This window comes from Giraffa tippelskirchi, chromosome 10, assembly GCF_054371585.1.
Source record: "Giraffa tippelskirchi isolate mGirTip1 chromosome 10, T2T-mGirTip1v1.2.pri, whole genome shotgun sequence".
NCBI lineage: Eukaryota > Metazoa > Chordata > Mammalia > Artiodactyla > Giraffidae > Giraffa > Giraffa tippelskirchi.
The window spans coordinates 7,762,361-7,787,308 of NC_137284.1; the positions used below are offsets into that span (position 1 = coordinate 7,762,361).

Here is a 24,948-nt window from a genome sequence, read left to right on the forward strand (position 1 = left end):
GAGAACTGGGTGACAGAGGATGAGAAAAGTGGATAGCATTATCAACTCAATGTACATGAGTTTCAGCAAAGTGTAGGAGATGGTGAAGTACAGGGAAACATGCTGTGCTGGCATGCTGCAGTCCATGGGGTCGCAAACAGAGGGACGCGTCTAAGCAACTGAACAACAACAACAAAGACGCTGCCAAGGGACCCCTGATGGTATTGCTGTAGAAGGCAGAACTCTCACGTGAAAATGATAAACCACTTCCCCGAAAGTCTTCACACGTGATGTGTCCACACGTGTGTCCCTGGAGGGCAGGGCTGGGATGGCAGCCGAGCTCTCCGGGGAGTTTAGGTAAAAACTGCACCCCTGAGATCAGATGGGCAGCTCCTGCAAGATGAGGTCAGAGGCCACTGAGACTAGGACACATGTTTGGAAGCCCAGCAGTGTAGTTTCTATCAAAAGTGTTTGAGGCCTCTGCAGCTCAGCTCTGCAAAGCACCATGTGGCTACATGTACAGAGTACCCTGGCAGGGCTGCCCTGGCCGCAGAGCGAGAGCTGCTGCTTCAGGGCAGAGTTCACCCCAGCTGGTTCCCGGGCAAAGGCTCTTCAGACCCTCTTGATTTGCTCTGCTACCAGCCCGATCTTGCAACTTCAAATGGTTTGGGTGTGGAAAGAACAGAGTGTTAAGATTCCAAAGGTCCAGCTTCTCATTCAACCTGGGTGACTTCAAGCAAGTCACTCAACATCCCCAAACCTCGGGCTTTTTCTCACTGGGATCTGAAGGCAGAGATCCTAAGCAGCCCTGACACTCTGTCCCCTCCAAGCTGGACCACGTCCTGACTACTGCCAGATACCTGCAGGGGCCTCTGGAGCCCAGCAACCCTCCCAGAGCCCTAGCCCCTAGAGCCATGTACTTGAGTCTTCCAAAGAGGGGCCCCATAGAGGTGGAGAGAATACCCTCTGGTTGGTACTGGAGCCCCCAGCCTGCAAAAGAACAGAACTCCCTGGTTCTTTTTTTTGGCCACACCCCAAAGCACATGGAACTTCTCCAACCAGGGATTGAACCTGTGCCCCCCGCGCTGGAAGCTTGGAGTCATAACCACTGGACCACTAGGGAAGTTCAGAATTCCCTGGTTCTTTATTTTGTTTTGGCAAAAGTGACCTGTTGGCCAAATCTATGCCTCATGATTGAGAGAAAGAAAACTGTGCTTATATGCAAACTTTCAGTGGAAAGAATGAACCACTTCTGATCCTGGGGACAAATCTATGTGTTATTGGTTTTTTCCAGCCTGATGCTTCTGCCATATTTGGAGAAAAACTCTGTTTTTCTTTTCTTTCTTTTTTTTTAAAGTTGTTTTTAGAAGCCATGTAGACACTGTTCTAGACCAAGCCATCATGGGGCTGAGCAGATTGGTTGGAGGGTAAGCAGGTGACCCGCTTCTGCTAGCTGGGAGCAGAGGAGACCGAGCATCACCCAGGACCGGGTTTGGCAGGGGGTGTATGTGAATTTGAAGGAAGAAAACACTGGGACTGGGGGAACGGCCATCATTCCTGAGCAAAAGGAAAACATTTGAATTCTTCAGCCTTTTGTCAGGGAACCAGGCAAAAACAGAAAGTGAAAGGGGAGAAACTGAAAGTGAAATGGTTCATTTATGTTTGATGAAACCTTCCCACCAAAGAGAAACTAGTCTACACAAAAATAAAAAAAGGAAAGGAAGTTAGGACATTTTCACAGTCTGGGGCATCACTAGGTACAGAAGCTGCCCAGGACCCAGGTGCCAACTCGGTGAAACTGGGGAAACTAATTTCTACACACTTGAGCCTCGTAAGGGAGAGAGATCCCTTCTTCCAATCCTTTGAGTCCTTGGAGAAAGTCAAGTGGCCATACATAACCAACAGGGGCTGGGTTCATTTATAAATAACCCAGGAACATTTTGTTGTTTTCAGTTTTTTAGGACTGGGTTTTCTCAGCATACAAGGCTCTAGGGAGACGTGAAAACCATGACAGGCCAGTGTGAGAGCTACTGGGACAAGCTCGGGCACCCTCATTCAGGCCATTAGACAACCACCTCTTTCAGTATCCTCCGCCTCACGCCCTTCCCTGGAACACCCCAGAAGCTGCATCTCCGGGGCAGACCCCTCAAAGTACTATGGAAGAAGCAAGTCCTTTTGGCTTCTAAGGCTGGCCCCGGAAGTCTGGACTGGTGACAGCCCTGCCCAGGAGTCTCAATATCCTCTTTTGAGGAGAAAGCCTGAGTCTCGTGGTTTCTGTGTTTTACTGTGATTGATGAAAAGAATGCTAATGAAGTCCCAAATAAAAGCAGTTAAGTGAGAGAGCTAAGATTGCAGACAGGGCTGGAATTACTCAGCTGCTCTCTAATGGGGTGAGGTGGGGGGTGGAGGGAAGGCAATCAATTTAATGTGGTTTGTTCCCTCAGAAGGCACTGAGGCCTGATTCTACAAGGGGTGGGTGATCAAACCTCCCATCTGGCCCCCTCTGGTTCCTTCTCGACTCAGCTCCCCTGATATTCTGCTGACTCTCAGATTTGAGTTCCTGCATCTGTCCTTTTAGCCTGCCAGCCTGCTCTCTTCCCTGATAACAGGTGCTGGTAACAGGCACCCAGGCCTCCAGGTTCCCACATTTCCCGGAAGCCAGAAAGTTGGACGGGAGGCCTTCACGCTCCCAGGTGCATTTCAGATCTACCCAGGAGCTCCCCCCTCACCACCACCTCCACCACTTTGGTGTCCTGATACCGGTTACCTAACAATCACAATCCCCAGAGCTCTGACATCACCCACTGAAGATTCTCACCATCCTGGACAGCCAAGGGGGCCTATGTGTGGCCCGGGATGATGGTGGAGGAATGAGCCTAACGGAAGAGCCAGGAACTGGTAAGGGCAGGAGGCACAGGTCAGAGTAAAGCATGGTAACTGGTGGTGACCCAGGGAGGAAAGCGGAAGTATTTGGGTTTTTTTAATTCCCCCTGAGTTCCCACAAGATTTCACTGTTGCCCCACGTTTCCTCTCCACCCTACACAGGGAATTTCTGATTAACTTCCTCAAAACTGGAAGTGCCAGAGGGCCTAACTTCCTCTTCACCCCACTTCCCCACCCTCAGAGGCAGCCTCCTGAGGGAGGGGTCTCTTCTTCCTCACGTGTTCTATGTCATATGTGTCCTCCACTGCTAGTGTCCAGCTCCCAATTCCTGGCCTGTGGGGAGCTCAGGTCTCTTGCCACGGCTCAGACTTTCCCCACCAGCCTCCTCTTTCCATTTTTATTTCCCCAGTCACCACCCCACCTTGGATGGTCTACTCCCTCAGCTTTCTCCGCTACCTCATTCCTGTCTCTCCCTCTCCCAGAGCAGATAAAAGACGAGGGGATGAGAAGGAGTATCAGGGAAGCAGGGGCGAGAGGAGGAGGCAAGGAAGGGCAGTGCAGACAGGAGGCGCGTGGCACACGGGGTTCTCCCATGCTTCTGGGCATTCTGAGTGGGAGGAGGAGGGCCGTCCTTTGAGGGAGCTGCGGTGGGGCGCGTATTCAGGGTACTGGGGTGTCCAACTGGGAATCTCGCGGGGGAGGAAGGCGTGCAGACGCTGGAACCTCCGCGCGCCGCACTCCGGCCAGCCGCCTTCGGGACCGCAGCACTTCCGCGAGCCGCCCCATAATGAGCGGGGCGAAACAGGTGCGGTTGCCACGGCACCCGGGCCGGGGGGGGGGGCGGGCCTCAGAGGAAATAGCGGCGCTCGCGAGATTTGGAATCGGCCAATGAGGGGCGGGGGAGGGGAGGACGTGGCGCAGAGTGCGCGGGCGGGGTTCCTCCTTCCCTCTCTCGGTTCCCCGCGGCCCCAAGTGGCGGCGGCGCGAACGCGCGGCCGGGCCTTATAAAGAGCGCACGGCTAGGCGCGCGTTCCACTGCTCAGAAGGGCACTCGGCCGGCCGCTCCGTGCGCCTGCGCAGTGCGGGCCGCTCCCCGCCCCCTTGCCCCACCGCCCCCTCAGCCGGCCGGCCCGGCCCAGCCTCGGCTCCGCGTCCTCGCCCGGCCCTCAGCCGCCCCTTTGCCCCGCAGTAGCCAGCCCGGTGTCCGGCAGCATGTTCAGCTGGGTCAGCAAGGATGCCCGCCGCAAAAAGGAGCCGGAGCTCTTCCAGACAGTGTCCGAGGGGCTGCGGCAGTTGTACGCGCAGAAGCTGCTGCCCCTGGAGGAGTATTACCGCTTCCACGAGTTCCACTCGCCGGCGCTGGAGGACGCCGACTTCGACAACAAGCCCATGGTGCTCCTCGTGGGCCAGTACAGCACAGGCAAGACCACCTTCATCCGGCACCTGATTGAGCAGGACTTCCCGGGAATGCGCATCGGGCCTGAGCCCACCACCGACTCTTTCATCGCGGTCATGCACGGCCCCACCGAGGGCGTGGTGCCGGGCAACGCGCTCGTCGTCGACCCGCGGCGGCCCTTCCGTAAGCTCAACGCCTTCGGCAACGCCTTCCTCAACAGGTAGCCACCGCTCGACCCAGGGTAGGGGGGAGGGGGCAGCCAAGGTCCCGACCGTCCAGTGACCACTGCCCCCCTGTTCTTTGTCCGAAGCCTCCGCGAGACGCCCCCAGCGACCACTCCCCGGAACTTGGTCCCCTGCCACTTTCCAAAGAAAACCCTTACCAAGGGGGGTCTGAGAGTGGGCGTCGCCGGCTCCTGCGGCTCTGTCTCCTCCCGCGCCCCCCCCTCGAATTTCCCAGGTTATCGGTTTAACTCCCAACCCCCCCACCCTGGCAGATCCCAGACTCCTCACATCCCTCAGATAGTCTTGGTTTCCACCTCCTTCCCTAAGGCTGGGCGCACCTAATTCATTCAAACCAACCCCTTTACCCCCTCCCTTCAAGGGTCTGTTTCGTAAGTGTCCTGGAAAAATACAGTGAAACTTTTAGCCATTCACTTTGCTGGTGTGATGTGCCTCCCCGGGGACCGGTGGTTTGCGGAGGAGGGACCGGGGAGATCTGCCCTGGCCTGCTGAGTTTGGGGCTGCCTGTAGAGGCAGCAGACCGAGGGGAGCACCAGCACTTCTTCCAGGGGCAGCTCTGCAGGGCCTGTGCTGCTTTAAAGTCTCTGGGGTAAGGCTCTGTGCTGCCAGGCCGTGGCCCCTGGAGCCCTGGAATGAGATTCCAGCCCCTGTAAACTCCCTAGGATGTTCTCTAACCTACTTGGGACTCCGTTTCCCAGTTAAATGGGTAAATGAGGGTAACCCTGTAAAGGTCTAATCTTCAGGACGCTATGAATGAAATACATCAGCCTCCTCTCTCAGGAGCGCTACAGCCTAGTTCACTTTTCTCTGAAGGAACTCAAGGTCCTGGCTCAATGGGGATTCTAAAATCCTTCCCCCCACACTCCCAGGGGACATACCAAAGGACTTCACAAATCTGTCCTCTCTGCCAGACTCCATTAGAGAAGTGACTTTACGTGCCTTTCAAAGTCCCTTCTGGGGAAGGGCCTGGGAAGGAATCCCTGACTCTTGCCTTCCAGAAGGTCCCCGCCCTGTGTGATCACATTCCTTTCCAGACACTGTCCAGCCCCACAGGGTAGACCAGCTCGCCCTCGATCCCAGCCAGTGGCCAGGCCGACCTCCGTGTGCAGAGATGACCTTTTAACCGAGAAGACAAGCAGGCTTCCGTTGTCTTTTTGCCTCTTCGGGGCATTTAAACCTGTCTTCCTGTTTCATGGCTTATGGTGTTGGTGAGTCAGGGCCAGAGTACAGTAAAGCCCTTGGAGTGAGACTCCTGAAGAGGCAGGGTCCTCCTGGCCAGGAGCCTGCCTTGGAGGGATACTGGGGTCTGAGACCTGTACCTGTAGATGGGCAGCTGGCTGACTGGCACCTGGTGGGTGCCATACAGTCTTGTGGAAAGTTGCCCTGCCAGGCTGGGAATTCCGAGCACTCTTAGGTCTGCTCTCCTGGAGAAGTTTGGGAGGCTGGAAGGAAGGAGCTGTATCTCCTTCTGCTGGTCTTAGGTGTCCACTGTTGATTGTGAGAGCAGACCTTCTTTGTAAGGAGAAGTGGATGTATGACCTATTTTCTGAATTTGGAGACCTAAAGTTTCAGAGCTGGAAGGGATCTTAGACAACATCTTGTTCAGGAAACCGCTGCTCAGGGACCCCAGCCGTTGACGAGTTCACCACCGAGCAGGTTAATGCAGCGCCCTTGCAGGGCCGACTGTCAGCTTTTGTGCAGCCAGTTACCTCCTCCTGCTGCTTCTCCCTGGAAAAGAAAAAAAACAGCAGTTCAGGAGTGCTGGGTCGAAGAGAAGCACCCTGACTATGCTGGTGCCGCAGGATCCCAGAGCCACGCTTTTATTTCCTTCTGCCACCGCTTCATCGCCAGAGGGTCCCAGAATACTAACGACCTCACCGGAAGGGGCCTGGTCAGCCGATGGTGGGGATGTGGGTTTGCGCTGGAGCCGAGGCCCGATCTGTGTCAGCCCGTGTAGTACACCAGCACCGCCCGCCAGCCGGGGCACACAAAGGGGGCTCTTCACTGGCTGACACAGCCTCTCCCGCACCCTTAAAGAGACTCATTGAGTCATGGACTTGACTTTCTGGCCTCTTCCTCCTGAGTGGCTGCTCTAAGACTCAAATCAGAGGCAGGGTGCAGCCCGGGTACTTGTAACTGGTACTTGTAGCTCGAGATGAAATCAGCACGTCCTTGTTGGTGAGAAAACGGGATGGGACGCATCTACACTGCCCGCTCCCTTTCGTGTTTTCGGTCTCGCTCCCTGGACTTTGCAGAGCACCCGATCCGAACAGATGTTGGCTTATGGCGAGGCTCTTCACAAGGCCGTTTTATGTGTATTGCTTCTCAGAGCCAGCTGAAAATCCTCCCGTTTTGGTTTTCTCTCCGCTGACTCCTTCCCTGGCAGGAGCGCCAGGTCGTGTGGTTTATTTACAGCATATGTGCTCTGCTGCTGGCACGGTGAGGATGAGGCCCAAGCTTTCTTCATCCTGAGGGTCAGCTGCTTTTGCTCGGCTGTGCCTGCAGGCAGCACCTCTCGCCCCCCGGCCAGCTGCCCCTAGTCTGTGGGCTGCAGTCATTAAGGGGGTGGGGCCAAGGGAGAAGCTAATCTCCTCAGATTCCTAGACAATGGGCCAGTGTTTTTTTGCTAGAAGTACCTTTTCTAGAGAAGTGTTTAAAGGACTTCTCTGTGTCCAGTCAAGAATCTCTGGTATCAGATGGGACAGTCCTTCTGGGCTGTGTTGAACTCGGTGGGAACTCAGGCATACAGAGCTGAGGCCTCGCCTGTGATTCTGGCTTCATTCCTCCCCGATCTGCTTTGACTTTCAGAGAATTTGGTGTCTGTGTTTCCCTGTCCCACCGTCCACCAGCCTGGACCACCGACTGTGTGGTCCCCCGGCTGTCGCTGGCCACTCACCGCAGTCCCTTCACCCGAGCAGCTGGGTGGGAGGGAGGGCTGGCCCCAGCAGGCATAGAAAAGGACCATCTCTCTCGGTGTGTGGAAATTTAGCCAGGTGGTTGAAAATCTGAATATGGAATTCCAAGGTCCCTGTTGTCACTCTTCTCCCTTCCTTCTGGATTTGAATGGTGACCAAGGCTTGTGCGTGCAGTTTTCGCTAACACGTCAGCAACTTGGAAGTTGAACTCTCGAACTCTGGGGGGAAGAGCTCAGTGAGGGAAGTGCTGATGTGGGTCAGTTGGAGCCTGCTGGTTGGATTCCCAGTTAAGACAATACGAGAAATCTACTGGCCACCCTGGAAACTTTTTTTTTTTTCCTGGCCACATAGCATGCAGGATCTTAGTTCCCCCACCAGGGATCGAACCTGTGCCTCCTGCAGTGGAAGTACAACATCCTCAACACTGAACCGCCAGGGAGTTCCCACCCCTGGAAACGTAAGACAATAGAGAAACAACCTTTAGGTTCCTTGCTTCTGAAAGGGAAGCCAGAGGCAGAGATGAGGGAGTACAGAAATCACTGCTGTTTGACCCAGAGCAGCGATACCCGAATCTTGACCTCGCTCTTCCGGACTCTTGGTCTCGTGCAGGTTCATGTGCGCCCAGCTGCCCAACCCGGTCCTGGACAGCATAAGCATCATCGACACTCCGGGGATCCTGTCTGGAGAGAAGCAGCGCATCAGCAGAGGTAAACAAGCTCTGACACAACCCGGGGCGCCCGGTGTCGTCAGACGACTTCCATCTGACGTCAGGGACACGGCCCAGAGGCTGCCCAAGTCTCTCCCAGCCCGAGTGAGAACCCTTTTCCCATCAGCCTTGCTATTTGCATGGTGGCTCCCTTTGCTGAGGTTAAAGGAGCTGTCAGGGTGAGACGACAGCCAGCTGTGTGTGGTTTTCAAGCTTCCCGGCCCCTGGGGCCTTCTGGAAAGGAGGACAGGATCCTGGCTGACTGTGAGGTCCAGGTACCCCAGTCAGCATTGCTGCTCTGAATGAGCCTCTGGTTCCCCTGGGGCTCATTCACCTTAGTTTGAAAGCTTTGCCCCCCCAGAGGTGTATAAATTCCTAGCGAGTCCAGCAGAACTGTGAGAGAACAGTTTGACATGAACGAGTGAGCCAAAAAGAGAAGCTGGCAGGGATCTGTTAAACATTTTGGGCTGTGGAAACATGTTTAAATTTGCTTAAATACTGTTCATCAGCAGCCTCCCTGGGTGCCATGTGTGGTGGTAAGGTTTGCCGAATATTAGTGCACCAGGCACATTCTAGTTGTGTAAACTCCTGTCTCAACTTCACCAAGCTTTTCTAAAAATCTGGTTCAGGATGCGCCTGAACTGGGTTATATTTCTGCTGCTGCCTCTTTCTGTAGAAAGGAGGGAAGCCTCAGGGTTTGAATGCTCTCTGGGAGGAGCATGGGGGCCGGCTCAGAGCAGAGCCTGCAGCTGCGAATGTAAAAGTGAAATAGGATCAGCCTCAGAGGAGGTTGAAGACAAGTGGCCAGATTTGTTTATCATTAACTCGCAGACCTCTCCTGTCTCTCCCCCTTCCCCAGCAGGCATTAGTGAGCTTCGCAGCAGAAGCCAGCAGCCTGAGATTTGGGAGGCAGTGTGTGTGAGGGGGTTGGGGCCCTGTTTTCAGTGCTGAGAAAGCCTGCTGCTCCTTTTTTTTCCTGGCTTGTGGGCCCCTGTCGATATGGGATTGCATCAGAACATGCTGAAACTGCTCTCTTATCTCTCCATCTGGTTTAAACTTTTAGGTTTTCCACCCCTGATGATAGTCATACATCTAGGGGTTCAAGAGGGCAGATTTGGGGGCCTCTTTGAAAGTGGCAAGGGCCAGTTTTTTCTTTCTTATTGCTGTTATTGTTCCAACCTGGTTTTAAGAAAATGCCCAGTAAACAAGGCTCTTGTCTTGTCATTTGCCAAAACAAGCCTTAAATATCTGATTCAGTTCAGTTCAGTTCAGTCGCCTCCGACTCTTTGTGACCCCATGGACTGCAGCCTACCAGGCTCCGCCGACCCTGGGATTCTCCAGGCAAGAACGCTGGAGTGGGTTGCCATTTAAGTTACTCTTAAAGAGAGAGACCCACAAAAGGGAATTTCTTCTCCATCTCCCTCCAGGATTGAGCTACCCTAGGGGAACTTTCTTTGAGGCTCTGTAGATTTATGTCTTTAATGGCCTGGAGGAGTAGGCGGGAAGGGGGTCTCCTGACTGGGGGCCATGAGATCAGATTGGTCAGTTGATATGAATGCATCTTTGGATAAGGGGTAATAATAGCTCATAAAAAGGGCTTCCCCAGTGGCTCTACGGTAAAGAATCTACCTGCAGTGCAGGTAGCAGCAGGAGACCCAGGTTTGATCCCTGGGTCAAGAAGATCCCCTGGAGGAGGGCATGACAGCCCACTTCAGTATTCTGGCCTGGAGAATCCCATGGACAGAGGAGGCTGGTGGGCTGCAGTCCATAGGGTGGCACAAAGTTGGACATAACTAAAGTGACTTGGCATGCACACACACATCCTCCCCAAACGCCACCCTCTTATAACCTTCAGAGCTAGCAGTTAAGGTATTTAAGGAAAAGCATTTAGGGTTCTTGTGGTCCCTGTTATCTCCTAAAAGGGAACTCAGAAATAGCAGTTTTCCACCAGCGCTGTGAAGTTCCCCTGCTGGGCAGTTTTTGAAACTTCAGGCAGGCGCCTTAGAGCTCAGCTGACTGAGGAGTGGGGCGTATCTGCCTCTCTCTCTTTTTTTTTTCCAATATTTATTTATTTGGCTATGCCTGATCCCCAGTTGCAGTGCGCAGGCTCTTCAGTCTTCGTTGGGGCATGCAAAGTCTTCTTGCGGCATGTGGGCTCTAGTTCCCTGACCAGGGATCAAACCCGGGCTCCCTGCATTAGGAGCACAGAGTCTTAGCCACTGGACCACCAAGGAAGTCGCATGAGTGTCTGTCTTGCTGCACAGGGTACCCTGGCGCTGCCTGCAGGGGTGTTTCCCTCCCCTGCTCCCCTTCCCTCTGCTTCCTCACCCCATCCGTAGAAGGGTAGGCAGTGGTGTCCAGACTTGCTGCCTGCGGGACGGGCACTGAGGAGGGCCTCAGCGTGCTCTGCAGTCAGGCGGTGTGCGTGTTACTGGGGACCAGGCCGTCCCAGCCCACATGCTACCCATGCACATGGCAGATACTTGGAGGAAGAAGCTAGCAGGAGACCTCTGTATTTCCCCATCATGGGCAGGGGGAAGGAGGTTGGCTTAGATAAGTGCATCACTCTGATTGAAGGAGGGGTGTTCTTCTGTGAAACAGTGAGAGATCCAGCTGATTTTACGCACTGTTTCTTTCTCTCTGTAACTCTAGTGGTCTTAAAGTATCCTACTAAAAGTGTTGGGCTTCCCACATGGCACTAGTGGTAAAGAACCCGCCTGCCGATACAGGAGACTTAAGAGACGTGGGTTCGATCCTTGGGTCAGGAAGATCCCCTGGAGGAGGGCATGGCCACCCACTCCAGTATTCTTGCCTGGACACTCCCATGGACAGAGGAAGCTGCAGGGCTACAGTCCATGGGGTCACACAGAGTCGGACACGACTGAAGCGACTTAGCATGCACTAAAAGTTACCAAGTTGGGATTTACTGTGGGCTATGTTTGGGGTCAGCGTTTTATCAGTGGAGAAAGGCCATCAGACAGGACCTCTTAGATGTGCTGGGTGTGGCCTCCGGGGTGGTGTCCTCCAGGTGGACACAAAAGCGGTCGGCTTCTCCTCCTTGGAGACCCCATTTGTCTGTCACTGCAAAGGTCCCCTGTCCCCCGGCAGAGGAAGTCAGGGGAGGGCAGTGCGTTCCAGGCTCCCTGGCGGCCACCCCTTGCTCCTGGTGCTGACAGGGTGGAAAGCAGGTATTTCCCTCTCAGAAAGATCGTGTCCACAGCACACATGGGTCCCGGGCAGGGAGCAGGCGTTTCTGTGGTCTGCTGACCTCATTCCCTGGAAGTCGAGCAGCCTTCTGGAGGCTACAGTTGGCGTCATTTATTGCATTTACCTCCAGTTCCCACCCTGTTGGCCTGGTCCCTCTTGACTTTTCCTCTTTCTGAACGGTGCCTAGTGTGTGCAGGAAGTACTGGGTAGGGAGATAAGAGGTGGGGCTTGAGCAGGCCCAAAGCAATCAGGACCCAGCCCAGGCCCCGCAGGAGACGCCTGAGAAGTGCTGCGGGGAAGAGTAGGGGCCTCTGGGGGGGGTCTCGGGCTGCCCCCCCAACCCTTGTGCTAATCTCCTGAGTGCCTTTAAAGATAAAGTGCTCTCGTGTCAGCGGACAAAGGTGACCTGCGGGGCCAGCGTTCATTCTTGGGTGCTGCCCGTGTGACTGATACAAGGCATTCCAGAGGGCACATGGGGCCCACAGGGCTGGTGCCCGGGGCTCCCAGGCTGCTGGCTGACGGCATAGGCGGGCAGGGCCTGGGCAGGAGCGGGTCTTCCCACGCCAGTCCTCCATGCGCAGCGGAGGGAGGTGCTAGGTGCAAGCAGGGGCCGGGCCAGGGCGCGCTTGCCACTGTCACGGCGAGGCTGTGAGCTGAGACGTAACTTTTGTGCCTCGTTCCCCACCCACCCCCACCCGCCGTGGGAGTCGAGTCAGCAGGGACCAGTCCAGGGACCAGTCGTTTCAGATTGCATTAGAGGATGGAGCTCGGCCGGCCAGTGTCTGCTTTCTGCTTGACCTCTGCGCTGGGAACCAGCACCACTCACCGGCTGCAGCAGCTGCCTCTGCCAGGAAGCCGCCACTCTTCAGATGAGGAAACAGAGGCTTAGCACCATTAAGCAGCCTAAGAGGACATGGGCCAGCACGTGCTGGCACTGGGATTCGAACCTAGCAGAGGCTTCAGTGTGCAGGAGGCCGGCGCTCTGGGCCGAGGAGCTCCGAGAGCATGGCTCGGACAAGCCCTGGGCCCTGCTGTGCTTGGCTCAGCTCCCTGGAATGCGCAGGGTCTACCCTGTTTCTCTCTCCACCTGAGACCAGATTCCGAGTCCAGAAATGAGCCTGAGGTTCAGGGCTTTGAACAGCAATGCTGAGATTTTTTTTCTCCTTTTTTTCCCCTCACTATTCTCTGCCTCCAGCTAGAAATCCGCCCCCCACCCCAGCCATCCATGGATGGGACCTGGGAGCCCTGGCTAAGGCTGGGTTCTCACTTGCTCCCTGCTGACTGTCCCTGGATTCCAGGCTCCATCTAAGCTCAGGAGCCATCTCTGGCCCAGTCCTGGAGCCCTCTGACCGCAGGTGGCCCTTCCTGCTGCCCTCTCCTGAGAGGCCCTGGCCCCAAAAGCTCACCAGGTTTTCTGTAGCCCATAGTACGGCTCCATGAGGCTGCCTTGAAGCCTCGTGAGAGGCCAAGTACTGCATCCCTCCTGGGTTCCCAGCACAGATGATGACAGAAGGTTCGAGTCCCAGGTCAGTGCTTAGGAGCTGGGGCCCTAGGGGGTTGCTGCGCCCCCAGGAGCCACGTCGATAGAACAGGGAGAGCAGCACCAGCCCCTGGGTTCTCATTGATGGTCACAGGAATTTGCATGTGTTAAGCTTTTGCCCTGGTGCCCGCTGCCCAGTTCAGTGTTCCACAAATGTCAGCTGAATAAAAATACACTGAAAAACCCAGGGATTCCCAGACTGTGATGAGAAAGGCCTTTCTCTGAACAACATCCCGAGGAGGCTGGAGGAGGGGAAGCACTGACTCAGCAGGGATTTCCCTTCAGACTCCAGGACCTCCTCTGGGGGCCTGGCTTCAGCACTGCTACCCTCCTCAGGGCCTTCCTCTCACCACCTCCCTCCCACACCCCCACACCCCCACACCCCCACCCCTGTCCAGCTTTTGGCCCTCTCCCTGTGGGAGAGTGGGACCAGCCCATGCTGGAGCCCCACCTGTTCCCGGGCAGCTGCCTGCAAACACTCGGTTTATATTTGGGGTACGAGGCATTCTTCACACATTAGAAGTCGTTGCCCACACAGCCATCGGAATTTGAGCTTCTTGGGCCCAAAATACAAATCCTGTGAGTAAGAGATTGCAAACATTTACGGAGCGCTTAGGGCAGATCAGGCACTCACTCACAGTCACAGTGAAACTTGCCACCTTCACAATGCAGATGAAGAAACAGAAGCTCAGAGAGTAGAAGGTCCAGGCCTGACTCTGGAGTCAGGGCCTGACCCTTCCCCCTGCCCTCCCCCACCCCGTTCTTTGTTGCTTATTTCTAGGCCAGATTGATTGAGGTCTGTTACATACGATAAAAGTTCAGCCAAGGCAGCAGTTGTATAACCACTACCACCATGACCAAGATACAGAGTTTTCATCATCCCCAGAAAGTTCCCTGCACCCCTTTATAGTCCCTCATCTACATCCCTCATCAGGCAACCACTGATCTTTGCCCCAAGGTCGTGCCTTTCCAGAAAGGCATAGACGGAATCATACGGGATGAAGCCTTTAGTGTCTGTGTTCTTGCACTTAGCATGTGCTTTTGAGGCTCATCTGTCTTTGAGAGTCAGCAGTTCATTCCTTTTTGTAGCTGTTGTATCCTGGAGTATGGATGTACCGTAACTTGTCATCCATCCTCCTGTTGAAGGGCATCTAGGTTTCCGGTTTGGAGCAGTTTTGAATAAAGCTGCTGTTAACGTTCGTGCAGAGTGCTAATTTTAATTTCTCAGTTCTTGAGGCATGTGGGGTCTTAGTACCCTGACCAGGGATCAAACAGCTGCCCCCGCAGTGGAAGTGCCGAGTCTTAACCACTGGACCAGGGAAGTCCCAGTTTCTCAGTTTCTTTGGGTAAATGCCTAGACTGGGGAGGCCCCATTCTCCCAACCTCTGTGCCCTTCCCTTAAGAATTGTAGCCCAAGGAAACTCTGAACAAGTCCTCACGGTGTGTATTCTTAGCTCTTTAATCTCTCTTGTCCCCCTGGACCCCTTCCTCTTGGCCCCAGCACGGGTTAAGCATGTGTGATGGGAGCGGTGGTAAGAAACGCCGAGGCCCACGCGGCTTGAATGGCTGCAGGAAACAAAAGTTGACTGGAGACAAACCCTCTATTGTTTGCATTCTAGAAACTTCTGGAATATCTGAAGCAGCTTTCCCCCCAGCTACTAGAACTACGTGTGTTTGGAGGGTGCTGGGCTGGGGCAAGGCTGAATCCCAACTCTTCCCTCTTCACCTCTGTGCCAGAGGGTGGGGAGCAAGACTCTTGACTAGAAGGCAGACCCCGTACAAGGGAGCCAGCACCACAGGGGCAGAACCCCTGGAGCAGCTGGGACCTGCAGGAGGCTCACTAAGGACGGGGCCAAGGCGAGAGGGGCAGGCTGGGGCCTCCTGTCCATATGGCCTATGTAAAATATGCATGAAAGTGTCAATCACTCAGTTGTGTCTGACTCTTTGCAACCTGATGGTCTGTCCATGGAATTCTCCAGGCAAAATTGGGTTGCCATTCCCTTCTCCAGGGGATCTTCCCGACCCAGGGATCAAACCCTGATCTCCTGCACTGCAGGCACATTCTTTACCATCTGAGCTACAGGAAGTCTGAAATATGCGTAACATAAGGTTTACCATTTCAGCCATATTTTAAGTGCATAGGTCAGTAGCTTTAAGTACGTTCTCATTGTTGTACAAACACCACCACCATCTAACTCCTCCATAACTTTCTCCCTCTCCCCAAGGGGAAGCTCTGTCCCCATTAAAGTACAGCTCCCCGCCCCCTCTCCAGGCCTTGACCCCCACCATTCCACTTTCTGTCTGTGGGTTTGACTCGAGGCACTTCATACCGGTGGAATCATCCCCCGTGACCAGCTTGTTTCATCATTTCATAATGTCTTCAAGGTCCCAAACTTCCTGAGCCAAGCTTGTCTCTTATCAGCGCTGGCTTTTACTCACACTGCAGGCTCAGCCTTTTCTTTCCAGCTCAAATCCCCGACTGTGTGGTCTGTGTCCTTTGTGGGTGTCAGCACCCTCATGACCATCCCTCCTGAGATGCATGAGGCTGCAGCACAGTGTCCGCGCTGGTGTGTGGATCGTGGTGTCCTCCTCACTGGGCGCACGTGCCTTCCTGCTTTTGCTTGGGTTGCTGTGTGTTAGCCTGGTCCTGCCGCCAAGGCTGACCTCTAGGATGTCTCAGAGTCTGGAGGCTCAGTGCCTGGGGCAGTGCTGGGGGTGGAGGGCTCCTCTCTGGATGTGTCCCTGGTCCCAGGATTTGTCACCTCCCGTTGAGCCCCTTGAGGCAGAGAGCAGACTCAGTCGCTGCTCTCAGCATCCTTGATGTGGGTTGGTTCAACTCTTGGTGCCCGTGGAGACACACAGGCTGAGGTGTTGGGGGCCCCTGCTGTGGCCATAGCCACGTGGTAGGATGTGGTCCTCCACCTGCGATGACGTCTCTCGAGTCTGAACATTGAGACCCTGTGCATGACCTGTGAGCGTGCTTGGCCAGCCACCCAGTCTCTCTCACCAAAAGTGTGAGCGCTTTCCATATAAACAGGAAATTTCATTCACCTGCAAAAAAATGGGCTTCTCTCTGTTGGCTCCAACTTGAGATGTGGGCGAGTAGTTGGGTTTGCAGTCAGGGCCATGCTCACTCTGGGTGGGGCTGGTGGACCTGGTGCTTCGTTCAGAGGCGATTCCTCCTCCTCCTCTTTCTCTCGGCTTCCTCCTCCTTTCTCTCTCCTCCTCCTCTCCCCCCATCAGCTCCCCCACCCCCAGTCATCTCCTCCCACCCCACCACCACTGGGGGACGGGAGGGGTGAGGCCACGCTGGGTGGAGTCTGGGGGTGACCTCAGCTCCCTGCATGCCGTCCTGAGTCCCAGGCCAAAGCTAACTGGGCCTCGAGCCCAGCCCATCAGGGCGCCCCTCTCCCAGCAGCTCGGTTTTGGCATCACCGCCTCCCCAGCTGTGGGGCTCGGGTCGTTTGGACTTTTGGCGGTCTGAGGACGAACAGTGTGCCGAGGGGAGAAGGGGGGCCTCATTTTTGCTGAGAGGGAGCAGCCCTTCAGTCCTGAGTCATCGCCTTCTCAGCACTGACCTCCCGTTCCCAGAGCCGGCCATAAAAGGCGGTGGCGGCGAGGCTGGGGCCAGCCTGCTCCCTGCTCCTCCAGGGCTCTGGGGACCTTGTACTTTGGAGCCCGCAGCCTGGCAGTGGCGGGTGGGGGAGCGACCCAGCCCTTGCCCCCTGCCTTCCTACATCCTCTGAGTGCAGGGAATCTGGTAGCCCGGCCATTCCTTGTCTGCACAGCCCGTGGAAGGCTGATGGCTCCCCAGCTCAGGCTCAAGTTCACATTCACAGGGGCTTTGCTGCCTCCGATTCCACCTCACTCCCACCCTGTTCAAAAACGGGAGGGGGCGGGTGGGCAGAGCCTCCCATCAGAGCGTCTTGGTCCCCCGTCCTGTGGCAAGAGTGGGTTGCCCTGGCCAGGCTGCACTAGGTCCACAGAAGCCGTACATCTGGGGTTTTCCTGAAGTTTCAGTGTCTTGCCACAAGGACCAGTACTGGCCTCCGGCCTTCGAGCCAGGCTGATGCCCTTCGAGCCAGTTTGTCGCCCTTGGTTCCTGATCAGTGATGCACCCCAGTGACCCGGAACCTCGTTCCAGGGGTCCCTGCCCCCTCTCCCCGGCCTGAGTCTGCCTGACCCTCGGTTGTCATCCGGTGCCGGGGCCTGTGCTGGGAGGCCATTTAGTCCTCCCTGTGAGCTTAGGAAAAGGAATTGTAATTTGACTTTTACAGATGAAAAAAAGTATAACTCAGAAGTTAAGAAATTCAGATCACAGAGTCAGTGGCCTGAGCTGGGAGTGGACTCCAGGGCTTTCTTACTAAGGGCCTGCGTTGTCTCTGTGTGTCCAGGTGCGGGCAGACGCCTGCATGGCTGTGGCTTCGGGCGGGCAGACAACCCTGGAGCCTATTTGAACAGAGAGCCAGGCAGCCGGAATGTTTGTCGAACCAGGCACAGCGTCACCGCAGGCACACCCCACCTGGCCTGGTTTATCTTAAAGCACTCCCGAGCCCTGGGAGTGTTCTGGCTGGAGGGAGGCGGCCCACGAGGCTAGACTCAAGTTCAGCCTGGGAGGCTTGGCGGGACGGCTCAGCCCACGCCTTACAAGAAAGCGGGGAGGACTGCCCTCTCTGTGGCTCCGTGAGTCACTCTGGGCCTTTTGTTGACACTTGGTCCTTTTCTTTGGCCTCCCCCTCTACCTGTTCCTTTTCTGTTTCCTGCTGTCTAGAGAAGGCCTGTTTAACTCCCAGCCTGGTCGGGGTGGGGAGTGTGGGTACAGCTCTGCAATGGAGAGGGGGCTGGTTTTTGGCCTGTTTCCAGGCAGTGTCCCAGGCCCTTCTGTACAGGAGTGCTTTCTCTGGCACCTTCTCAGGGGCATGACTGTACTTTGGGAAGGAAGGACACAGTGGTTCCTAGGAGGGTCGGCCTGCATTGGGGTAGCCTCTGGGTAGCAGGTGAGGAACAAGGGGACTTGGCCAGAGTCACGCAGAGAGTGGCAGCTCGAGAGCTGGGACCCAAGCTTCCCAAAGACTCTTGAGCCCTTGTTTCCATGGCCCTCCTACCACTCCTTAGTATTCCTAAAAGATAAGCAGAATTTTTACTTCTTCTGGGGACAGTACAGGTAGAAGCATTTTGAGGTGGCGTAATTATAAAAATGGATTACAAATTAAACCACTATTACAGAGACTCACAGACCCATTGGCTTCAATGAGGCATCTGATAGTTTGTGTGAAATACAATACAGCAGCAGCAGAACCCAGAGTAGGTATTCCAGCTCCTGCCCTCACACCTGCTATTCCAGTTCTCGGGTAGGGAGACGAGGACAAAGGGCTTGTGCGCCTTTTCGTGGCTTGTTCATTTCTGCAGCAGAGAGGCTGGGAAATGCAGTGTGAAGCTGGGGGACTGGGACAGCTGGAACCAGACGGTTCTGTCAGCAGTGCGGCCGCAGACCAACAGCCTTAATTGTTGGTGGGAAACAGCACAGAATAGAGTTGGGAACTGGGGCTTAGTCCAGCCGATTCATTTTAGAGGGGGAAGTGGTTTGCAGCCCTTCATAGGTTTATAGAGCAAGGGTCAGCAAATATTTCCTCTCAGGGTCAGAGTGTTCAAAATTATTGGCTTTCCAGGCCTCGTGGTCTTTGCCACAGCTGAACTCTGCTGTCATAGCACAGAAACAGCCAGAGACAGTACAGGTGAGCAGGCTGTGTTCCAATAAAACTTTATGAAACAGGTGGCAGGCCACATCCGGCCCCTGAGCTGTAGCTTGCCAACCCCTATTATAGAGAATGAATGCCATTCCTACAGAGCAAGGGGCCCAGCACAGAGCCCTGGACAAGCGGCGACTGCAGGTTTTATTGCTGTTAACTGTGGCTGCCGTGCAGGGGCACCCAGCTGGTAGCACCCCAGTCTGTTCTCACCACCCAGTGCTGAACTGTGCTGCCAGGTCTCCTCCATGCTCTTGGCGTAGTTGTACCCACTTTAGGACATGGACTTCATGAGCTTCTTTCCATTATTTGGGCTTTATTTTTTTCTATTTCATTATTTTTTTTTTCATTTCCATTATTATGGGCTTCCCTTGTGGCTCAGCTGGTAAAGAATCCGCCTGCAATGCGGGAGACCTGGGTTTGCTCTCTGGGTTGGGAAGATCCCCTGGAGAAGAGAGAGGCTGCCCACTCCAGTATTCTGGCCTAGAGAAGTCCATGGACTGTATAGTACATGGGGTCACAAAGAGTCGGACGCGACTGAGTGACTTTCACTTTCACTTTCCATTATTTATTTGTCAAGCATCTCTTTGTGCCAGATGCTACATGGGTGATGTCATTACCATGGTAGGTATGGAAGCTGGGGGTGCCTAACCCGCTGCCCTCAGGGTGCTGTGCTGTCCACAGGAGTCCCTTCTGGAAACTTAGGCTGAGAAGTGCCAGACCAAGTCAGAGATCAGACCCCCAGGGCCCTGACCCACCCTTTCTCTTCCCGCAGGGTATGACTTTGCGGCCGTCCTTGAGTGGTTCGCCGAGCGGGTGGACCGTATCATCCTGCTCTTCGACGCCCACAAGCTGGACATCTCCGACGAGTTCTCAGAGGTCATCAAGGCCCTCAAGAACCACGAGGACAAGATCCGCGTGGTGCTGAACAAGGCCGACCAGATCGAGACGCAGCAGCTGATGCGGGTCTACGGGGCCCTCATGTGGTCCCTGGGGAAGATCATCAACACCCCTGAGGTGGTCCGGGTATACATCGGCTCCTTCTGGTCCCACCCGCTCCTCATCCCCGACAACCGCAAGCTCTTCGAGGCCGAGGAGCAGGACCTCTTCAAAGACATCCAGTCTCTGCCCCGAAACGCCGCCCTCAGGAAGCTCAATGACCTAATCAAGCGGGCACGGCTGGCCAAGGTAGACCCAGGGGGGCGGCCGTGGGCCAGGGCACTCTGGGGCAGCCACTCGGGGCCCTGGGACTGGATGCCCCAGACCCAGCCCTGCACTCATTGGCCACACTGTGCCATGCCTCATCTGAATCTGTCCTCTTGTGCACCTGTGGGTGCAGCCTCTTCCTCACTGAGATTCTTTTTAACACATAAACATCAAACAAGAAGATGCCACTGTACCCAGGGGCAGCCTGGGGAGTGGAGAGTAGGTGGGGGAGCCACACGAGGCCTCATCGGCTGACCCCCCCAGGCCTGCCAAGCACTGAGTGCCTGCAGCACGTGCCGGGGATGCGGTGGGAACTGCGAGGTTCCCACCCTCCCAGCATTTGTCCGCCGCATGGGGAAAAGCAGAGGACTAAAAGAAAGCACAGTTTATTTGTATTGTCTTGGTTGCTACAAAAGCAGGTGGCTGGGGAGCTGTCCTGAGGAGGGTGGACCAGACGGGGGTACCTGGGCAGGAAGTGATGCTTCAGCTGCAACAGGAGGTAGTTCGTGGAGAATTAGGGCACAGGCCTGCAGGCCAGGGAGACCACTGGGTGGCCTCTGCCCCAGAGCCCTTGTAAACCATCCTTACCCTCCATGGAAGCTCAGGGCCTACTGGCATCTGTGCACAACATCTGCTTGAGTTTGGAGCCTCAGTGCCTGGCCAAGCACTTTAGCAAGACTCGGGTCTGGGAAGAGAAGGTTAATTCTGCCAGTGGACCCTTCAGACATCGAGGAGCCGAGTGTGTCCGCTTGTGTGTCTGTGCTCAAGCATTCAGTCGTGTCCAACTCTTTGCGACCCTGTGGACTATTGCCCCCTATGCTCCTCTGTCCATGGAATTTCCCAGGCAAGAAGACTGGAGTAGGTTGCCATTTCCTTCTCTAGGGGATCTTCCCAACCCAGGGATGGAAACCATGTCTCTTGAATCTCCTGTGTTGGCAGGCGGACTCTACCATGGGATCAATGGCCTATGGATATAGGATATATGATTTTGAATAATGCCGCATTGTGAGCATCTCCAGGGGCAGGCCCTGTCCTGGGAGAGCTGGGCAGCCCCCCAGGCCATGCTCCTGCCCCTCCGGAGCCGACTGCCTGGCTCTGGGGCTCTGTTGTGGGCCAAACACAGTGACCCAGGGCACCCACTGTCTTGAGGCCTGAATTCAGGGAGCTCTGGGTGCTCCCTGGCCCAAATAATGAGCAGTGATCCTTCATCCCTTGGTGTGTCTCCACCCTGGTTACCCAGAGTGCCCCAGGACTAGTAGACTGGAACTTGCTAGAACCATAGGTTTCTAGGCCCCTCCTCTGCCCTACTGAACCAGAATCTGCATTTGGACACGGTCTCCTGTGACCTACTGTATGCTTAGTAAAGAGGGAGAACCCTGCCCTGTAGGGCTCGGGGCTGGGCTCGGAGAACCCCGCCCTGGAGGACTTGGGGCTGCTCAGTTCTGGAACTGTCTCACTTCTGGAACCTTCCTGATGAGCGAGCTGGTTCTGAGAAAGGAACCCATGAGAACATCCACGTAAGTGGCTCCTGGCCTCCAGGGACAAGTGGCATCCTGAGCTGAGGGAGAGAGCAGTGAGTGGAGGGGAATGCTGGTCGCCTGTTTCCGGGCCAACTTCTGCTTGGTCGAAGGAAAGGACCACGCCACCCACCCGCCACCCACCCCGGCCTCCCATCCAGCCCCGCTCAGCCTCTCAGGACAGAACAAGGGCAGGCTTCCCCTGAGATGGTGTGTAATGGCGCGGCCCTCGGGCACGTTGAGTCACTCTGCCTGGAAAGCCCCAGCCTCTCCAGTCTTGTCCTGCACCTGCTGTTGTGAGACTGTTTCCTTTTCCTGGACTGAGTCGCTCAGTCTCTGCCTGTAACAAGCAAAGCTGTGACTGTGACCCTGTGACCAACCTGCTTCCCTTGGGCAGTTCTCAGCCAGGTTTCAACCCTGCAGGGAAGACAGGGTCAGGCCAGTGGAGGGGTTTTTCAGGGTGGAGTTGGCAGGTCTAGGCGGAGAGGGTGAGAGGCTGGCTGGCTGCAGCTGGATGCTGCTTGGCCAGGCCACAGGATTAGAGGGCTGTGCTCTCGCCAGGTGACCAGCCCACCGTAGGGAAGGGAAGGTTTAGATATACCTAACTAAGGTACTGAGTTTAGATAAAGCCTGAAACATCTGGGAATAGCCTTGTGGGAGTTGTCTAATCCTTCGTCATCCCTGAGGCTGTCGGATGATCAACTGGGCATAACTTGATCAGGCCACTCCCTGAGAAGGTGTCCAGGAAGCACCTGACTCCGCCCCTTCCCTGTCTTCACAGGTCCATGCCTACATCATCAGCTCCCTCAAGAAGGAGATGCCCAATGTCTTCGGGAAGGAGAGCAAGAAGAAAGAGCTGGTGAACAACCTGGGTGAGATCTACCAGAAGATTGAGCGGGAGCATCAGATCTCCCCCGGCGACTTCCCCAACCTCCGCAAGATGCAGGTACAGCCACGCCTGATGCCCTGGGAGCGGGCTGGTGGGAATCGGAATGCGGACGGCTCAGGGCACCGGGGCAGTGATTCTGGAGGGAACCCCGGCTCCACGGGGTGGGGCCTCCCAAAGTGGAAGCCGCACCCCGCCCAATCGGAAGGTGACCCGGGGAGAGGTGGACCCGGGCCGTGACACCAGGCAGGGGAATATAGTGACTCACCCGGAGGGGTAGGGAGAGGGCAGGGCCGTGCCAGGCACCCCAGCCTCCTCCCAATTAATTCTTGCCCCAGTCCTGCTAGGAGGGGACTGTTTTTACCTCCGACTTAAAGAGATGGGGGAGCCAAGATTGACGTGGTTGGGGCTATGAGGTGGAGGCAGCTCTTTTTGCTTGGGAACCCTTTGCTGCACCTGCAGCACCAGAGCCCGGGAGGGCCTGACCCAGGCTGGTCCGCCCTCCCCTGCCCCGACAGGAGCTCCTGCAGACCCAGGACTTCAGCAAGTTCCAGGCCCTGAAGCCCAAGCTGCTGGACACAGTGGACGACATGCTGGCCAATGACATCGCCCGGCTAATGGTGATGGTGCGCCAGGAGGAGTCCCTGATGCCCGCCCAGGTCGTGAAGGGCGGTGCCTTCGACGGCACCATGAACGGGCCCTTCGGGCACGGCTATGGCGAGGGGGCCGGTGAGGGCATTGATGACGTCGAGTGGGTGGTGGGCAAGGACAAGCCCACCTACGACGAGATCTTCTACACGCTGTCGCCCGTCAATGGCAAGATCACAGGCGCCAACGCCAAGAAGGAGATGGTAAAGTCCAAGCTCCCCAACACGGTGCTGGGGAAGATCTGGAAGCTGGCCGACGTGGACCGGGACGGGCTGCTGGACGATGAGGAGTTCGCCCTGGCCAACCACCTCATCAAAGTCAAGCTGGAGGGCCACGAGCTGCCCGCCGACCTGCCCCCGCACCTGGTCCCACCCTCCAAGCGGAGGCACGAGTGAGCGCCCTGCCACCGGACTCCAGCACCTCAGTACCCGGCCAGGCAGAGACTAGGGGGGAGGGTCCGCAGTTCCAAGACCATAAAGACTGAGTGCTGTTTCCTCAGCTTGCAAAGGAAGACCACCATCTTTCTCTTAAGGCTGCTTCTGGGGAGGCAGGGGTGATACTCATATGTGAATGATGGAATTTTGTGCATAAGAACTTGGATATTTTTAATATATAACGTTAGAGGCAGCGTTCTTTCTTGCCTCCTCCGTCTGGCAGCCCCACGCACGCAGGGCCTCTGTCCTCCTGTCCTCACCTCCCGAGGGGGGAAGTTGCCCCGGCTCGCCCCTCCTGCAGCTGCAGCCCCTGTAGACAGGGACGCTGAGTCTCCCTTTGTTTCAGGCTGAGTCGCTCCTTCAGCCCAGTGGCTCCCTTCCCCGCCTAGCCCGGCCTCCGCCACCACTCGCGGTTCAGTTGGTTCTGTGCCTTCCTCCTTCCCTTCCTGAGGCCCCCTATCCGCAGGCCCTGCCCTTGCTCCCGCGTCCCCCTGACTTGGCATCACAGAAGCCAGGCCCAGCTGCCCTTTTTGCGGGGAGCCCAGGGGCGCAGGGGGCATGGAGTGGAGAATGTCTTCCAGAGAATTATGTAAGCTAGTTCTTCTTTTATAAGGTAACTCCTTTCATACTTGACTGAATTTTCTGGTAACTTTCCAGCCACTTGTTCAGAAGCTGTGAGTTTTGTCTCCTTCCCCACACTCCACTCAGGAGCCGTGGGAGGTGGGGTGCGTGTGGAGCACACCCCCACCGGGGACCCCATAAAGCCGCGTCCCCTGCTTCACCCTCTCGCTTCCCTGGGACATTCTGGCACACCTCCCTGCCCCACTTTGGTGGGCGGTGGGTTCTTAGGAACCTAGTGTGGCTCGGTGCTCCAGCCCGGGCCTGGCGGCCAGAGACCAGGGATGGTCCAGCCCCTACCCTCTCCCACCTGCCTTCCTCCTAAGTAGGGCTCCACTTGGACGCCCTTAGGATGGCGCCCCCGAGGCTGAGTAGCAAGAAACCTGAGCCCACTGGGGCCAGTGGACATTCCTGCGGGCCAGCAGTTGGCCTCCAGGGCTGTGATCGTGATCGCAGAGCCCTTATGGCGAGGGCAGCCGGCTTCCCACCGGCACACCCTCGGGGGTCTCAGGGACTCCTTCACTCCGACCTCTGACCCGACCCACCTTCCCAGTGCTGCTCTCTAGGCTTCCACTGGGTCCGCATCCCCAGGAACTGGCCTTGTTACCTGTAGCTGGCCTCGGCCCCCATCCCACACAGTATCAGGAGGGTGGAGGCAGCTGCCTCGTCGGGAATTCACTGTTGAAGTTTCAGTGGTTTAACCACACTTGCCTGTGGGGAGAAAAAGCAACTGAAGACAAGACTTTTTTTCTTGCATTAAAAAAAGTTAAATTGTGCTGAAGCTGGCTTCTGGCTCTGAGATGTCTCTTCCCAGGGCCTGCTCCCCACAGTGCCTGCCGGGGCACTGGCAGAACAGGCAGGGGGTGGGGGCCAAGATACCAGCAGAGACAGATTGGCAAGCCCAGCAGGGTCAGGCCTACAAATGGGGCCAACAACCCCCTTTCCTTGTGCTCGGTGGGGGCTGAGCAGGAATCGTTTATTTGGGGGGGAAGGATGGGGTGAAGAGGTTGGGGGAGCCTCTGAT

At 56.0% G+C, this 24,948-nt stretch overlaps 1 protein-coding gene across 2 annotated transcripts; it reads left to right on the forward strand.

The window, feature by feature from the left end:
• Nucleotides 1-2,803: 2,803 nt before the first annotated feature.
• On the forward strand, nt 2,804-23,499 carry EHD1 (EH domain containing 1). Of its 2 annotated transcripts, XM_081532550.1 has the most exons (7): nt 2,804-2,877; nt 3,568-3,667; nt 4,052-4,478; nt 8,025-8,122; nt 19,391-19,803; nt 22,120-22,284; nt 22,743-23,499. In XM_081532550.1, the coding sequence occupies exons 3-7, from the start codon at nt 4,075-4,077 to the stop codon at nt 23,265-23,267; spliced, it is 1,605 nt and encodes a 534-aa protein (XP_081388676.1). In that variant the 5' UTR covers nt 2,804-2,877; nt 3,568-3,667; nt 4,052-4,074; the 3' UTR covers nt 23,268-23,499. The 2 variants fall into 2 exon arrangements, with proteins under 2 accessions (XP_081388676.1, XP_081388675.1); XM_081532549.1 differs by lacking the exon at nt 3,568-3,667.
• Nucleotides 23,500-24,948: the final 1,449 nt, after the last annotated feature.

Coding starts and splice junctions, on each gene's coding strand:
- EHD1 (XM_081532549.1), top strand. CDS start 2,850: ATGAGCCTAACGGAAGAGCCAGGAACTG. Junction 4,479..8,024: donor GGCAACGCCTTCCTCAACAG/GTAGCCACCGCT, acceptor GGTCTCGTGCAG/GTTCATGTGCGCCCAGCTGC. Junction 19,804..22,119: donor AGCGGGCACGGCTGGCCAAG/GTAGACCCAGGG, acceptor CTGTCTTCACAG/GTCCATGCCTACATCATCAG.